The 19112-nt window shown below is 31.4% G+C and overlaps 1 protein-coding gene across 4 annotated transcripts; it reads left to right on the top strand.

Moving 5' to 3' along the window:
- The first annotated feature begins 8531 nt into the window (after positions 1–8531).
- Positions 8532–11380, top strand: LOC105771927 (uncharacterized). Of its 4 annotated transcripts, none has more exons than XM_052632281.1 (3): positions 8532–8894; positions 8984–9064; positions 10818–11380. In XM_052632281.1, the coding sequence occupies exons 1-3, from the start codon at positions 8568–8570 to the stop codon at positions 10821–10823; spliced, it is 414 nt and encodes a 137-aa protein (XP_052488241.1). In that variant the 5' UTR covers positions 8532–8567; the 3' UTR covers positions 10824–11380. The 4 variants fall into 4 exon arrangements, with proteins under 4 accessions (XP_052488241.1, XP_052488239.1, XP_052488238.1 ...); XM_052632279.1 differs by lacking the exon at positions 10818–11380 and adding an exon at positions 9811–10219; XM_052632278.1 differs by having other exon boundaries at positions 8532–9064.
- Positions 11381–19112: the final 7732 nt, after the last annotated feature.

Here is a 19112-nt window from a genome sequence, read left to right as displayed (position 1 = left end):
ACTCACACAAGCTGACAAGTATCTGCAACAAATGCAAGACCTCAAATATCAGTAGGACATTCAAGACCAGCACCCGAAACATGGTAACCCTAGTGACATGTCATTTGTATCCTATATATTCCTAAGGTTCATACGGGGTTCAATATTCGTCGTAACGTCGTTGGATTTCCAACAATCGTTTCCATGATAAATAACACAATAATATATATATATATATCAAAATAACATTAAAACGTTATTAGACATACGAACTTACCTCAATAACAACGACGTCCAAATAAGATCAACTAATCCGAAACTTTAGCTTTTCCTCGATCTAGATCCGTTTGAGGTTTATCTTAATCTAAATAATCAAATTAAGTCCATAAAATACTCATACTATTCAATTTAGTCCAAAATTCACAATTTTGCAAAATTACACTTTTACCCCCTAATTTTCAACTTCTTTACAATTTAGTCCTTAAGCTCGTAAATGGAAATTTATGCAATTTCATCCACATATCATGCTAGCCGATTTACCTAGGGGCTCATATCAACCCATACAAACCATCATTTCACAATTTTACCATGATATTTTACTACTTTTACAAATAAGTCCCTAAATGATAATTTCATCAAAAATCACTTTACAAAACTTGTTTATTTAACAACAAGAATCATAATATTTCATTAAAATTAAAAAAATCATGCAAACATGTCCATGTAAAAACCATAATCCTTTAACAATTTTGAAAATTAGTCCCTGGGCTAGATAGATTAAGCTACAACGATCCCGAAAACATAAAAATCATGAAAAACAGAATTATAAAACATACCATGCAAGCATCACAACCTAGCCAAACCCTAGAAAGCTTCTGTGGAATTTCTTCTTTTAATTTTCGATGGTGTTTCACAACAATGAAGATGATACCATCTTTTGCATTATTTTTACTTTATTTATTTATTGACTTACTTTATTAACCTTTAACTTAAACTAATTAAAACATCAATTTCAAGCCCATCTTTGTCCACTAATAATAATAATGGTCTAATTACCATCTAAGTCCTTTCATGTTAAAGTTTTATAGCTATTTGATACCTTTACCACTAGAACTCTACTTTTGCACCCTTTACAATTTAGTCCTTTTTACTTAATTAAGCATGCAAACATCAAATTTCTTAACAAAATTTTTATATGATGCTACTAACATACCATAGACATTTAAATAATAATAAAATAAATATTTTCTCATCGAATTTGTGGTCCTGAAACCAGTGTTTCAATTTCACTGAAAACAGCCTGTTACAGCTTTGAATTGGGTAAACAAATCTGGACAACCCATTAAAAGAGTAATGAACCCAAACCATCCATGTTGGGCGGTTAACCCATCCATGTGACTTGGTAAAGCACCTAACTCAACCACCAAAATTAGCATGAGAGAATCAAGGGGTCCTCTTCCACAATTCAAGCATGTTTTCCACCTCCTTTCACATTTCATTCAACCTCCTCAACCATACAAGGCATGTCGTCCACTCCTCCTCCTTAATTCAAGGGTCGACCATCTCTAAAGAGAAAACCAAGGGATTTGAGGCTAAAAATAGCCAAGGGACGTTAGGATTTGACAAGTATAAATAGTGGTGCTAGCTACACTTCAAGTCATCACTCACTCATCATTCATTCTTTATTCACTCACATTCCACTATTTTCTTCCATTCCTCCCAACATTTATTCACTTTCACAAAATTAAGAAAGGTTTTGAGAACTACAATTTTTTGGCATTTTGAGAGCTTTGAGCTTAGTAGCCATGATAAGGAGAGAAGATAGAAGGAGGAGCAACAAGAGAAGTGCTTCGAAGATATACCAGAATCGACTTTACGTTTCTTTTTTCCTTTACTCTTTTATTTTTTTCAAGTTGATAAACATGATTGCAACTGAGTTTTATGCTTTCAATTTAATTATAATGACTTAATTTAGTTGATTCTAGAATGATTGCAATTACTTATTTTGAGTTGTTCATACTCTGTTGATAATGTTTTGTGCATTATGTGTTTTACTCGTTCAATTAATATCATGATTATACTTGCTCACACATACATAATGTTGGGAAGTATTTGAATTAATTTGTTAATCTGAACAAGATAATAATTAATGGACGCAGATTTAAATGGTGCTTGTTTGATTTATTGGAAATTGAATTAATATGCAAAATTGTTACCTTGCATAACTCCTAATTATGTTGTTTGCTTATTTGAATTTCAAGTTAATTGAACATAGAAGTATGCTAAAGAGACTTAAGGGTTAAAAGTATAACTTCATAATTTATAAATTTTGAGTTAGTAAATATCCAAATTGCCATGGGAACACCATAACATTTTCAACATTATTCTTAATAATTCTAAGTTAAGTGAATGTAATTATTCTAGCTCATGCATGACATTGTGATTAAATCTTAAAACTTGTTTGCCTAATATTCTGTGTGACATTATATATTGTATACTTAAATTAATTTTAGGTAGATTAATTAGTTTACACATCACACTCTTTATTATTTCCTCACATAATCAACTTGCTAAGTGTTAAGTTTGCAACTATTGATTCACATAAACAGTCCTTGTGGAAGCGATACTCTTTACTCACTACTTTATTACTTGTTTACGACTGTGTACAGTTGCACATCATTTGATAATTTCGCAACACGTACTAATGCCAATACATCTTTAACTTAACTAACTACTATATTTCATTTAAAACCTTAAACATACATACCTATTCATCAAGACATTGAAAATTTTAGCATTTCATACCATTTCAAACCTCATTTGAATCCATTTACATGATATGTTCAATTAACCATGTACATACATCAACCTTTTAAATAAAAAATGTATATAGACATAGCTTTATACCAAAATTTGACTCAACCTGGGTACATGCCATACTTAACACAAAATAGAACTTATACAAAGTTTTGATAAATCAAGAAAACATTTGCTAGATGCTAGATCTGTTGCTCGAACTATCAAAAATCTACTATATTTACGTACGAAGAGAACAAACCGTACGTTGAGCAAATCTGCTCAATGGTATTTCCATGATTCAAACCAAAACAATACGAAATTTTAGGCATATGCATGTAGTCAACCCAATCAAAATTCATAACTCATGCTTATAAAAATTCATACAACAACTTATAACACACTATAGACATGTAAAACATCATTTAACATAGCAATTTACCATATACACGTACAAACTTACCAAATACCATTCATTTCACTCGATACATAATCAATTCATAATGTCATTATATATACTATACTTATTCATTTTCTAATTTCAAATTTTACATATATACATATTCGATTGCATATATGCATTTCAACTATTCTTAAGCCTATTAGTTGTTTCATATTCAATTGGCCCCTAATGCTCATTTTTTATTCATTTCACATATTGCATTTCAATTTCATTTATCATTGCACATAGCGTTTAATCAATTCATATGTTTATAAGCCTATTAAGTAGGTAAGGACTCAGAACAGATACATGGATCTTTAACCCTTGTTGCCTGACAACAATGACGCTAACATGTACATACTACCACCCTGGGTTGCCCAGCAACGATGGTTTTCACAATCTGATTATATTGTCACCCCAGGTTTCCTGGCAACAATGACTCTATATGTAAAATATACCACCCCGGGTTGCTCTACAATGATGGTTTTCAATCAATAATCTAACCCTATGGTATGCCAATTATATCTGGCTCGGTCCAAATAGCTAATATGGTAACAAAATTTTGATTCATTATATACATTATTCAAATCATATTTAATCAAATCCAAATAATCCATCAATTCATCAAATCATCATATAAACAACATATTTCAACTCAATTTCATACCAATCATCACATATCAATCAATTCAAACAACATTCTATTCTATTCAATTTAGTTCGAGTCTCGATATTCAATCTCAACCGTAGCACTTCAATTTAATAATCCAATAAAAAATCACCTAAATAGATTGGTCTCGAATAATAGAAATACAAAAATTGAAATTTCGAGCTATTTGTTAACGATTTTCGATTTTCCTTTCCCTCTCGATGGTTTCGTGTCAATGTTAGCTAAATAAAATCATAATACATGTAATGTTATCAAATTTCATTCAAATCAGAACCAATCACAATATCAAGCATATTTTATAATTTATTCAATTTAACCCCTAAACTTGCAACAAACATAACTTTCAATCCAAAGCTTCAGATTGAAGCCTAATTTAATAATTACTTATTGTGGACCTCCTATTTCTTATTTCTACAAAAATTCCATGTCAATTTTACATTTTATTTAATTTGGTCCCTAATGTACAAAACTAATAATTAAGTCTTACAATTTAGTCATTTTCTTAAACTAAGCTTAATTTCTATTAATTTAACAGTTAAAACATTCAATTCTCAGTAATGAAATCTCATCAAAACTTCACTAATTAATCAAATTGATCCTTGGGTTAGCTTAATCAAGCTTCCAAGATCAAGAATCTATAAAAATCATAGCAAAATGGCTAGGGACTTGAAATTGAAGTTAAAAGCTTGAAAACCCTTAAAAATGGCGTTAGATCTTCTTCTTTTCTTCTATTCAATTGGAGAAGATGAGTTTATCTCACTTCCCTTTGAAATTTCAATTATATAGTAGAATTAATTTGCTAATTAAGTTAACTAATCATATTTTAAATTAATAAATCCTAATTTGATTAAGTTTATGGCCATACAATCATATCATCTGCTAATACTCACTTTATCATGGTGTAATTGCTACTTTGAACTTTTGGTTAATTGAAATTTAAGTCCCCAAGTAATTTTCTAATTAAAAATTTATAGCGATTGGACTTTACAATTTAGTCCCTATGCCCTAATTAATCACAATTTTGGCTAAATTGACTATCCAAATTTCAATTCATCTATATAATCACCCCATAAATATGTTTATTTAATATTTACAGACTCGGTTTACGAAAATGAGGTCTTGAAATTGCAATTCCCAATACCACTGGAAATCGGGTCGTTATATAATCGATGTGTTGTATTCAAGTAAAATTTCTTTAAGATAGCTTTACCTCAAAGTGATAGCTTTATTGCAAGTTTCATGCATAGACAAAATATTGGAATATTTTACAATCACAAATTTGAAGAAGGGCACATGTCCTTTTATATCAGGGTTCTTTTTTTCTTTAGATGATTGCCCTAGGAAAATGGAAGAAAGTGGGCATATGGGAAATGTTCCTTACACTTCAATTGTAGGAAGTCTCATGTATGCTATGTTATGCATACATCTAGATATCTATTTTGTAGTAGGATTGGTGAGTTGATATCAAACGAATTTTGGTTCTAGACACTCATAGACAGTTAAGCATATATTCAAGAACTTATGGAATGTAACACTTCAATTCGACCTTCTGAACGACGAATGGTAATGTTACGAGAAAGTAGAAAACATTTCGCAATGATAGAATCATTGGTTTTAGCAGTTAAGTGATTGCCTCTAAACGTACTAACGTCCAGAGTGTGAATACTGTAATAAAATATAGAAAGACAAGGTGATATCCGCAAACATACAGGTGAAGTTGTAAGATAGTTTTACAATGAAGTAGGTGAATACTTCGAGGATCGTACCCAAGGAAGGTGAGTGCCAGATCAATTCTAACCTAAACACTAAAAGATTTAATTAATACTTTTAAATTAGTTATAGTACAAAAAATGAAATGAATAATTTTTGGGGTTTTATAATAATAGTAATAAAAATAAAATAACATAAAAAGATAAAATCAAAGAGATTATAAATGGAATATAAATCAAACTTGATTATGGGTGATTAGCTCGCTTCAGTAATCTCCATCAACTATCGTTTCAAGTTCCTCGTTAATCAACTACTCGCTACATTAACAGAATCTTCTGGTCTTCCATAAAAATACCAAGTCAGCAAGAACTACTTATCTTCCGACCTTACAGTTCAGACTGATTTGGGGTTAAGGTGTTCACGAATGGGCAATACCAATTTTGGGTTAATTCTCACCTTGATGACTTCTTGGGGTTGTCAAGCCTATGGTTTGTTTCACGTTCTTCCTTTCCTAAATAGCTGATCTGTTGAGTAACCTTACAAAACAATTAACAGATCATACCTCCGCTCACTAATCCCCATAGAGGGATTAGTTCATCATGGCTTCCATAGGCAATATGTAATCAATGTAAAGAGAAAGCATGCTAATTAAATCGACAAGATAGAGTAAATGAAGGAGACTGATTGTATTGAAATTAAGCACAAATCCACAGAGTTTGAATGCTTCCACAATTCAAATCTCTTAAAATTAACAAGAACAATTGAAATAAATCTAAAGGCCTAAGAAAGAAAGAAAGCTAAACTAAATTTACAAGAGAGAATCTAGGCTAAAGGAATGATGTCCATAAAAAGTGACAAACGAGCCTATTTATAGCCTTCAAGTGGCCGTCATTCTTAACCCTGGGTTAGCTGACATTCCTGAGCTTAAATTTTGATTGTGCAGGCCAAAACTCCTTTGCTTCAAGGGTTGTTTTCGTCACAGAGTCGATGTCGCGACACACTTGGACCTATGTCGCGACGTAGCAATCAATATACTCCTCTGTAGCTATCTTCAGGGGTATGTTGCGACACCCTCAATCTATGTCACGATATTGAGGGCATTCTTGAGTTTTCTCCATTCTACTCCCTATGTTGCGACATCGAGTCATCTGTGTTGCGACGTAGCAAATAATATCTATTTAGTGCACCTTTTAATGGTCTCTTGCACACTCACAAAGAGCGTTAGCTCACCCTTAGGCCTTATTCGGCCTCTAAGGTCAATAAAAGACTCAATTTGCACATTTTACTGAATGTACATAAAACTATGAAAACTTAACTACAACATAACGAAAATGCTTGTATTCAAGCTCTTTAAATACAAAAACTAGTTTAATTTGTTACACCAAATTACGGTAGATCATTAAGGGTGTACGAAAACTAGTTGATCTTAAAAATAACATTTGTGAAATAGTATTTTTAAAATGAAACCAAAAGAAAATAAGGGTGTACGTTCTAAAATGTCATCGTATGGTTAAAAGCATTAAGGTGTAGATCGAAGGAAGATAAGAGTAAATCTTAATTCGCATGATAAAGAACTTAGTAAATTGGCGAATAATCATCATTAATTATGTACAAATGGTTTTATAAAAGAAGTTCAAATTTGCTTTTACATGATTCAATACAAAAGACTAAGCCCACAGGCCACCTCGAAATGATATACATATTACGACAAAACAAAGGATGGCTCACAAAAAAGTTCGCTGGCTGGCTGAGTCTTTTCAACAGTCTACTTTCTCAATAGATCCTGAAATGGTAGGGGAAACTAAGTAAGTTCATAATGAACTTAGTGAGTTCCAAGGATAAATAATAAACTTTCGAACAAAGTTTTCAATAAATATAATTAAGCTAGGCTTTTACCACACTTAGTAATGCCAACAACTTGCACATGAATACAACAATATAGTTGTATAAGATCCGTTGGCGGATCCTTAACACTAAGCAATTTAAGGTTCGTTGTTCGAATGCAATCCGCTACTAAATGTAGTCACTAGTAACTAATTTTCATGCGAATACTAGTCATGCCAAATCACAAATTACATACAGTTTCATACCGCAACCAAATTAGTGCACTAGCGGATACATGCAGTTAAATTATTAGCTTAGTGACTGTAATGTAAGCATTGAGAGTTAAAATTCTAACGTGCGAATAAACTTATTTTCTTGAATAATGACTTACTTCAAGTAAAATCTTATTAGTTTTAAAATAATTGTTTTGTTTTTTTCAAGGTTTTAGAATTGAAATATATTAATATAAATTTGGTCTAATGAAAATTTTAACTCTCAATGCTTATATTTTTTCAATTTGTCTTTTGTTTTTTTAAGCTACATTTGGCTAGTAATCTTTCAAAAGAATAAAATCACTTTTTTTAATGGAAATGGTGATTAAAATATTAAATTTTAATGATGCCGACGTGATAAAGCGTGTGATAGTCTATTTTAAATTCATGGTGACAACACTATTTTTGTCAACAAATAAAATTATAAAAATATTTGAAAATAAAAATTAAAAAAGTTTAAATAAATAGCATGAAGTACATGTGGATTGTCTATGTTTAAAAATTTAACGGTTTAACCAATATATTAGTTAAAAAGTAAAAATTTGATTTATTTTTAAAGGTTGATGATCGAATTTGATTGTTTTTAACAAAAACAAAATTAAAAAATAAAATATTTATGTTATGGGTTAAAATTTTTATAAGTTGTACTCAGTTTTCATTCTTATAGATTAATTATTGATTTTATAGATAAAAGGATTTCACTTTTTACAAGCATTTTTTTATATATTTATAAATGGAATAATTAACATTAAATTTAAAATTATTGTTAGGAATTGAATTGGTTACAAAATAAAAGGAAAAAAGAAAACATGCTGGAATCAAATTAATTTATAAATACGGTGTTGGAATCAAATTTCAAAAGAGATAGAGAGAGATGAAGAGAATAATGGAAATGGAAGAGGAAGAGGTGGAGTTCCTGTCGGCAGTGGCGGCTGCTGAATCATTTGCCAAGCGCCGTAAACCTAACCAAGACGAAGCGGAGGGACCCTACACTGCTGCCCTCAAAGGGAGCAAAAGCCGTTTCTGGCAACACATTAACCCCCTTAATACCTGGCAGAGCAAGAGCAGAGTTGCTGCTTCAGCTGCAGCGGGATCAGATTCAGAGAAGACTTGCCCCTGCGGCTCCGGTCCCTGTTTGATTCTCACTGCTAATACTGAAAGGAATCGCGGCCGCATGTTCTATAAATGTCCTCTCCCACAGGTTCATTCTCCCTTACTTTACTATCTTAAAATCTCTTCCAACAGCTTATGGCTTGAAATTCAAGCAATGGCTTCTGGTTTCTGGCGTAGGAAAATGGAGGCTGTGGTTTTTTCTTGTGGTGTGACAATGACATTGCCTCCCAAACTAATAACATTCCTATGCCTACCAAGGTAAAGTTTTCCCTTCCACTGGATTCATATTTTGGAGTTAAACGCTGAAGCTTATAAATCCATATTGTATTAGTTATCAATTTGTTTACAAGGTAAGATTTTATGCAACATATGATCACTGGGAGTTTTTTAGTGTAAAATATGTTGGCCAAAATAAGCATTGTTTTGAAGAGGTAAACAAACAATTTTAGACTATGATTCACCGGAGGAAATTTAACTTAGTTGACAGCAATCTGAACTTGTACATGTTGGAACAGATATAGATATACAATAGAGGAATCCTTGTGTGAGTCACTCGCAATTACCTAGATATTATGAAAGTGGATATAGCTCAAATGGACAAAGTTTTCATTATTACCGAACATGTAACCACATAGTACTTTCCTATTAAGTAAGAAAATGTTGATTGTTTCCTCTGCCATATACAATATCAAATAATGTACTATCATACCAACCGATAAGCAGCAGTGGAAAAGAACAAGAGATATTTAGTGGTAGAGAATGATTTCAACTCGTCCTTAACCCTGCTTGATCATTCAAGGCTTGTTCTTCGCCTTGAACTACAACTTGAGCTTCCTTTTTGTGTGTGTGTGTGTATTAGAAGATTAGTTATGGCATCCTAGTATTGACTTCAAAGATTGGCATTTATTGAAAAGTTAATTGTATAGATGGCTTTGAACCATTTTTTGTATCGACATAGGCATTTAGGACGACCATGTTGGCTTAAGGCTTTTCTATCCATGTAGGGAAGTTCTGGGGTTCCTTCCAATCATGCAATGATCAAAATGTATCAACTGATCCTATAGTTAGCGCTTGTAAAGGCTACTGCAATATGAATGATCGAAGCAACAACGCCTATTGATACGAGTCACAAAAGCCCAAATTCTTGAAGGCGAGGCCCAATAAGCAAATTCCCAGCCCAATCAAGAAATCCATATATACTTAGTTGAAAATCAGGCCAAATTGTCAAAGTGGCCCAAGTTGTAAAGTTTTATTTTTATTTATTTATTTACTTAGTTTAAATTTTTATGTAAATATTCAGTCCAAGAGTCCCAAATAAAGACCTTTGACCGAATTTCCATATTAAAATAATTAGGAGTTTTTTTATTTTAGTTTTCTAATTAGATTAGGACTAGTTATAAGGCCTATTTAAAGGCATGGTGGCCACCTTGTAAAGAACTTCTCAATTATATCAAAATATCGATTTGTTTAAGTGCGTAATTCTCTTTGAGTTTTCTCCAAGAATTCTCTCTTGAGTTTTCTTTAGAAGTTGTTTTAACAATCTTTTGATTGTGGGAGCCATCTTCACCTTCTTCTTGCCATTGATATTCTTTGGAGGGAGATTAGAGCCGTTTGAAGGAGTTGTGAGATCTTTCGGGATTTCAAGGCTTCTTAGGACTTATCTTTTAATTTCTTCTTGTCAATTCTTTCTTTATTTCGCTTGTCTTTGAATCTTTATCTAATTTATTTTCTGTTTTTATTGTGTTTTAGCCTTTTTCTATCTTAAGGAATCACCAAAAATCCCCAATTTCTAGGGTTCTTCCATACTCTTTTTGGGTGAAATTAGATTGTCGAAATTTGGGGAAAACTATCTTGGTGTTCAATTTGGCAGAATTGCAATCTCCTTTAGGGTTTCAAGAACCCTTATTAACACTTATTTCTATTCTCAATTTGATTTTTTGCTGTTTTGGGGATTTTATTTCAGATCTGGAAATTCAAAATTCTAATCTTTTAATTTTCTGTTTCGTTTCAGATCTGATTGTTTAGGGTTTTCGTAAGAGTTTCCCGTGACTTGGTAACTCAATCTTGGTCCGCGCGCAACCCCCGTATCACTTATACCATAAGAACCGGATCTGCATGCTTCAAATGTGGAAAGGATGGGCATTGGGCTAAAGATTGTCATGTTTCTTCATCAGATTCTCCTGCTGAAATTGGAGGAAAGCCTGCTAAATCTGGCACATGCTATAAATGCGGTAAGCCTGGGCACTGGGCCAGGGATTGCACCTCCAAGAATGCCGGAAATGGCTCTAAGTCAGTGTCAAATTTGGCTAGTTATTAGTTGACTGTAAATTCCAAACATTTCAAGACTACCAGTCTACCACTTGATGTGTGCTTTGCGCCTTGCCCAACAAACAAGGTGTTTTCTTTTTCCACATATCATGGCCTAGTATATTATACATTTTCAGCTCGGAAGTCTATAGAAAGTCAATAGGGTAAATCAAACATTTTGTTAAGTCTTCTAATTGAATATTATATTCTGTTCATTTTTCTAATATTTACCAACCGTTATTAATTTTACTCTTTTGCTTTCTTATATTTACGTATTTTAATTGTTATTATTATATATCTATATAATAATATATTTTCACACCTTTTTTATAAATAAAGAGTTTGGTAACTTAAAAGATAATTTTTACTATTTTCAGTATAAAATTTTACATTTTATCACTTTTTCCAAAATTTGGTAATTTATTTTTATGTTTCAAGTTTTTTTAAGGTTGTTATTATGGGCACACTTTTAATCTAGGGTAAGGGCCTATTTAGGGGGTTGATTGAGGCCTCGATCTCTCTAAAATGGTAAAAATTTAATTCTTTAAAAATTATAAAAATATAAATTATTCAAATGATAAAATTGTATTTTACTATCGTAAAAATTACAATTTAATTTTAGTTACCTAATTTTTTTTTTGACTTTGCCCCAATCTAGGGCTTATCCTACTTTTACCATAGCTTATAACTTATTCACATATGAATTCACTTATGGCGATTTATCTTTATGCCAACGTTAATCCTCATTCAATTTTTTTATTAAAACATACAAAGGAAGTGTCTTGTTCTTAAATTCAAGTGTGGTTCATAGTTTATCTTAATTGTTAAGCTCTGTACTTATTAAACTTTTAACACATTCTCTTCCCTTTATTAAGCTTTTAACAAATTCTCTTTTAACTTGTTAAACTCTAGGTACACGTACATCTTTATTGACATCAATCATATCTTTAATTATTTCATTAAGTTTATTAAGACACTTATGGTCACAATTAACATATTTTAAGTCGAGAATATAACACATTTATTAATTAAATAAAAGGATATTTAAAAGTTTGCTAATCAACTCAACTTAATGTTGAATACATATATAAGCACTTTGAGTGCTTAACACATATACATATTTTTAGAGGCAAGGGCGTCAAATTTTACACATTTTCTCATTCACATATTCAATACTCTTTAGGTGATCAAGTCATTATATCGATCATTTTATCAAACAATTTTATAATTTCATTTCCATTCAGATCCATCTTTAATAATTAACCAATGTACCATATCATTGTATTTTAATACCATTTCACATTAATATCATATTTCATAATTTTCTCAAATTTCCAAATATATTTATTAATCTTTTCATGGCCATCCAAAATTTTTATAACACAATATTAATGAACATGACATTTCATAACTAAGTATTTTACTACAACATATCAATTACATGTTCTCACATAATTAAACTATGAACTTTATACCTACATATCTCATAATGAATTTCATAATTATTAAAATATTTTATCAATTTCCTAAACATTTTAACATAAAAAAGTTAAGAATATCCAAAGGTATTTATCTTTGGATGCTCTAAAACCTAAGAAAATCTTCCCAAGCTCGAACCTATGCACATCTAATCTTGGAAACTTCATTCTCAACATACCCTAATTATCTATACATAAAAAATATACCAAAATATTAATATAATATCTTTCTAAACTTTCTCGTAACATTTTAACTCAAATATAATGTGAAAAGAGGTAGAAAAACACCATTCTTACTTTGTTGAAGCTTTCTCTCTCAAATCTTAGTTTCTCACATTAAATCCCATAAAAACCATGGCTGAAAAGTGGAGGATTGATGATGAAAATAAGAGTAGAAAGTAATTTTCTAATAGATTTTAGTAGAATCTCAAAATAGGTGGTGAGATTTTTGTGTATTTTTGAAAGCAAAATGCAAGAATAATTGAAAAAGGGAGAGAGCTCCCATAAAAATATGATGGTCAGGTGGTTGAGGGAAGATGAAGATGATTCTACACTATTCTTCACCTTTAAAATAATCTAAGTGGGTCTAAAAAGAAAGTTATACAAGCTCAACTTCTAATACTTGTATGGTCTACTTCTTTATTTCATGACCCAAAAGTTCAAATCACATTTCAATTATGCAATACTTACCCAAATGATATCTCCGATTTTAACTTCTTGAGAAATTGAATAAAATGTCCTTAGATAGCAAGATTACCATATTGTCTCTTTTCTTCATTTTATACAATTTTATGCAAAATTAGGCAATTGTCAAAACCATATATTAAAACTCACTAATAACATTTAATATGAATTTATAGATAGTGAAAATTAATCTCCACTCTTTTCTTGGTAAAATTTGAAAAATTTACAATTTTTCCTATACTTTCCAATTTAGTTTCAAAAGTGATTTTTTTTCTCTTTAACACATATTCTAACTTGTTCTTATGCCAAATCATAAATAATAACCGATTTCCCTTTTATCATAATAACACATTAGTCCTTTAAATTTTCAAAAATTTAATTTAATCCTTTTGTCACATTATCACTTATAAATTTTTTTCATTAATTTTTATTTCTAGAGTCAACTTCATGTCCATAAGAAATTCTTTATCTGTTAAACTTTCCAAACTTCTCGCAATTTCACTATTTCGTTACCGAAATAGTGTCACGTATCTAACAAAAAATTTTGAGGTGTTATAACTCTTCTCCCCTTAAAAAATTCGTCCCGAGAATTCCATCCAGAAGATCACCAAACCATCTTTTTGATGTACTTATTTTTTCAATAATTTCTTATTACTTAAGCCATCGATTCTTACTCCTTTTTGTTTCACTTGTCACTATATAGATGATCTTGTTCCCAATAGTTATCAAATCGTGTTGATCATTAAGCTACTAGAATGAACACAAAATATATAGATCTAACCAAAGCTTTCTCGAGGTATTGACATATACCAAATATAAAAAATCCATAGAAAACACAAATAAATTTTGCCCCACATCTTAGAAGTTCCATGCTTGAGTTCTTCCCCATAAGATTCAAAGGGTTCTTAACTGGAATCTTTCCTTTGTCATTTATGAGCTCATTACATGTCTATTCTTCTGAGCATTCCTAATAAAAAAATTATCAATAGACTGTCAATTACATATGATGTTTTTCGACGTTTAGATTAGATTGAATCTACCCAAAATTCTCTAACGAATTCAACTTTTGTGCATTGCCTTGATATGCATTATGTAGCTCATTATCCATATTTCTCACTATATCATTTCACAATCTAACCCATCACATAGTCAAAATCCTTTGGTCTTCCATGCATGTAAGTAATTTATGATTTATCCTTGTAGTACTATATTACGATTCAAGTTCACCTTATAAATCATATCTTTATCACTAAGTTTACATAAACATATTTACTTTCATAACAATCTTTACATACACGTCTTAGATATGATCAAAGTCAAATATCTCATTATGTAATGATGACACATCAAAACTTCATTAATATGACACTATGAGTACTTATAGACTTTACTATACCATTTCCATGAGTACTTATATATATAATTGTATTACAAGGTTTTTTATAGTTATACCACACTTATGTTTCATCTTAAGAAAAAGAGTCCAAAGTATACCGAAAATACATTTTATGTTGTTTAACTAATCATAGTCCTTTATTGCACATATTTACCCTAAACAAAAACCCAAGACGCCCTTTAGTATCCCCATTTATCCATTTCAAATTTCCTAAATCACATATCTTCAACTTTTATTCACAACTTTAATTCATATACCCATGTTGAATCTTACATATTAATCACACTTTTATTGAATTCTAAAATATCATAATTGTACCAAAAATCCATTATTTTCAAACTATACCTATGTGAACAATAAAATTTTTTATTAGTCCATATTCTTATTAATCTTAGTGACTTTAATCATCCTTTAATTTCTAAATTTTGCACAAGTCAAATTGGTCCTCTTATACAATATCTAGAATCATATCCCCATCTTCTCCTTACAAGTCATTTTCCATTTACCAAAAGATACACTCAATCAATTACACTTATCTATTTGTTTACACATATGTTGTGTCACACTCGGTTCTCCTAAGGACCCTAATTTAAAGAAGTGTTGAGGAGTTGACTGTATAGAAATAGAAATTGGCGGGCTCTGTTGATATATTTAGAAACCTAAGTGGTTGGTTGGAAATAATTGGATTTCAATTCTAGTTTAGTTACCTTGGATTCTGCTAGTTCTGTAGTGGGAGACAAAATGATTAGGAATGAGTGGTTTTATTGGTTTGTAGATACCATACCAATGGAGTATATATGTAGGTGTGCATGGAAACAAAGTTCTTTTTAATCCTGTTTACCATTTTTTCTCTCTGTAGCACTATCTTCTTTGGTCACTCCGAAAAAGAAGGGGATGTAGCTGAAGAAAGTTCTACATGTTATAACCATCGTGTGAATTGAAATATGAAAGTAGAGAAATTGGGGAACTTGTAAGCTTTATTACCCCTCTGTACTCATGGATTGAAGGAAGAAGTAGAGTAAAAGCTCTTAAAAGCTTTTGTATAATTATTGTATCTGGGTTTTTAATGTCTAAGTATCTTTGAATTAATTGATAAATGATTTTTAAGCTGAGCTGCTAGGACGAAGAAGGCTCTGACATTTGGACAAGCTAAGTTGTCAAAGATAAAGGAAGCAAGATGAGTTTCTAAACTTGACTTTTGAGTGATTATTGATGTTGTGTTTGCTTAAACCACGTTCATGGCTATTTTGAGTTGTGTAATAAATGATGGTCATGTATGAATATAGAGGTTAAGTAAGCTGTGTGTGCATATGTTTGAAAATGTATTTGTTGAGTTTTACATGGTTGCTTATTGATGAATAGATGCATGATGGAATGTATGTGATTTCCACTAACTTGATGTATTGAATGAAATACATAAATATAGTGTATGGAGAGTACGGAGGTATCTTACCTTAACGGGGTAGATGAAGTTAGGAATATTGGCGGAGTGAAGGAATGAGTGGATTTCTAAGGGAATACAAGGGAGTATGGTTGTGTAGTGGAATGATATCGTCTTACTCGCTAAAATGTAACTATGACAACAATTATAAACTTATCCTCTAGGGCGACACCGTAACGACGATTATTAGGTTCTATAGAGCAACATTCTAACGACGGTTAGTAGGCTTTATGGGGTAACACAGTGACGACAGTAAGGTCCTTCAAGGCGACACCTCAATAGGGTTATAAGGTGTAAGACAATAGCTCGACTATGACAACTAATAGAGTCCTCTAGGACATTAAACAGGTTATAAGGTGTAAGACCATAGCTCGACTATGACAACCAATAGAGTCCACCAGGACATTAAAGATGGGGTTATAAGGTGAAAGATCATACCTCGAATATGACAACCAATAGAGTCCACCAGGACATTAAACATGGAGTTATAAGGTGTAAGACCATAACTCAACTATGCCAACTAATAGAGTCTTCCAAGACATTAAACATGGGGTTATTAATTTGTCACAATTCATTGTGGCAAATTAAGGTCTTTCTGGAACTTAACAAGCTTATTTTCTAGTGTTTTTATATGTTTTTATTTTGTTTTTATTTTTTTAGTTTTTATTTGCTTCAGTTTAATTTTGATAAAATAACTTTTTTATGCAATTTTAGTGTTTTGATGACCCGTAAGGCTAACTCAAGCCTCGAGTATGGCTAATGGGTTATTAGAGTGTGTATGCCTTCAATTTGGTCTTAAATATGCAAGGAACAATGACTGCGTTGCAATATCAACATTTGACATCATGACACTGAACTTCGAAGCATTAAGGGCTGAAAATAGAGTTGATGTTGCGACACTATGACGTAAGCGTAACTAAAAAGATGACGTCAGTAGCGTGTAACCAGGATTTTAAAGTTGTAATTTGTTTATTAAACCAGGGGGTATTTTAGGATTAAATTACCCTAATGTTGCCCTATGTTTTGCCTATATATACACTCTTATAATCTCATTAAGGTTGTTTTGTTGATAGTTAGACAATTAAATAGTGTTATTTTATTTTTCTTTGTAATTTATTTAAGTTTGTTTAGTCGAAATTCTTCATGTTCTGATGTAAAGACGGTTGTGAGCGAGAATTGCTCCAAGACCGCGCCTCAATTAATTATTAATGAGAAATTTCTTTATTTATATTTTATTCTTTTATTTATATTTCATTTCTTTGATCAATTAACGTTTGTATGAATATTAGAATAAATCTTTTGTTTATTTCATATTTGGCATGTTTCCATTACAGATATGATTTATTAATTAAGTAATTATTTACCTAAAATTGAGTGTTTATTCAATACTGCTTAGTATATTAGAGTGTGACGCCTTTAGTAGAATATCAAGATAGGTGAGACCAAGAGGGTGTCCCGTCGAGGATAACTTGTACCAAGCGATAAGATAGAGAGAGTATTCGTATGCCTAGGAAGAGACTGAAAGGGTGACTTAGGTGGTAATCTTTAGTGAAGATGAGACCAAGAGGGTATTCTTAGCTAAGGGTGATAAATAACTCAATCAAGGGTATTTAGTGACTTAATTGACAATTAGTGATTTAATTGAAAATAGGCTGGGAACTTGAATCGTCGACACTAGGAATATGAAATTCCATGAAGTTATTTTAGACTAATTAATTTAATTAGTTTAATTAATATTTTAATTTGGACTCACACTACTAACTTGTAGATCGATTGGATTAGTAATTATTTTCTATAATGAATTTAATAATAAATTTATCCAATCCGTAATCCCTTGGGTATGATCCTTAGAATACTTTCCAAGTGTTTTGTTGTAAACAAACTATATTACAAGTTGACCTATATACTTGTGGACACCGCTATTTAATTAGTTATCTATTTTGCTGTAGTATTTTCGGTCTACACGTTCACACATTTGGCGACAATCAAGTTGTTGGCGTTGTTGCCAAGGATTGTGACGATGAAAATTGTTATTAATTTAATTACTTTATAAAATAATAGTAGTCGAAAGATAACCGAGTAAGATAGTGTGTTAATTTTTAATTAATATTTATTTTCATTAACTTTTTGTTATTTTTATTTATTTTAATATTTTTTAGCTACCTTGTTGACTATTTAATTTAATAATGGATAAAATTGATGATGAATTTGAAAATAATAGCAGTTGGGATAAGGAACGCGAGGTGTCTGTGTGGTACGATGACGAAGTATACAAAAAAGGATTTTATGATGAATGAGATATTGAAGACAACCGTAAATTTCTCATTATGGAGTTGCAACAAGGAAACGAAGCAATGACTCCATTAGATGAGGTCGTGCATAATGTTCCTAACTTGGATCACGAAGACCCATGTGTTGCTATCAATCATTTGGAACCAAATTGTACAAAACCATTGGATGGAACCAGTAATGAAGCATCAAGTTGGATGAATGGAGCCCCGACAAACGAATGGAGTTATACTGAAAAATACAACATGCGTGAATATTCAGTTCAACAGGAACTAGATTTAATTATGGATGATGATATATAAAAGGAGTTGCATGAGCAACATAGGAGTAATAAATGATCAAGATGATCGATTGAAGCCTCAACAAGCCAATGGAATTGTGATATCGGATGTAGAGAAACGAGTACTCATCTCCTTATGCGTCATATGACAAGAGGAATATATGCTCAATTAGTTAAATGAGCTCTCGTGCAGTTCACATGAAACATCTTCCGGCGAAGTGATTAAGCAGCCCATATCCGAGCCGCTAGAGGAAATGCAAAATCAACTATCGATAATGATAAAGTTACTCTAAAAAAAGGTATGAATCAATGATCCCATTAGATAATTTCGTACATAACGCCCCTTATTTCTATTATGAGGCATACCATGGCACCATCGACCATCCGAAATTAGAGTGAGAAAGCCAGCAAAAGGTTAGAATTGGAGACTA

Source organism: Gossypium raimondii, chromosome 6 (genome assembly GCF_025698545.1).
Source record: "Gossypium raimondii isolate GPD5lz chromosome 6, ASM2569854v1, whole genome shotgun sequence".
Classification (NCBI taxonomy): domain Eukaryota; kingdom Viridiplantae; phylum Streptophyta; class Magnoliopsida; order Malvales; family Malvaceae; genus Gossypium; species Gossypium raimondii.
Note: the sequence above shows the minus strand (reverse complement) of the source record. Positions and strands in the feature narration are given on the sequence as shown.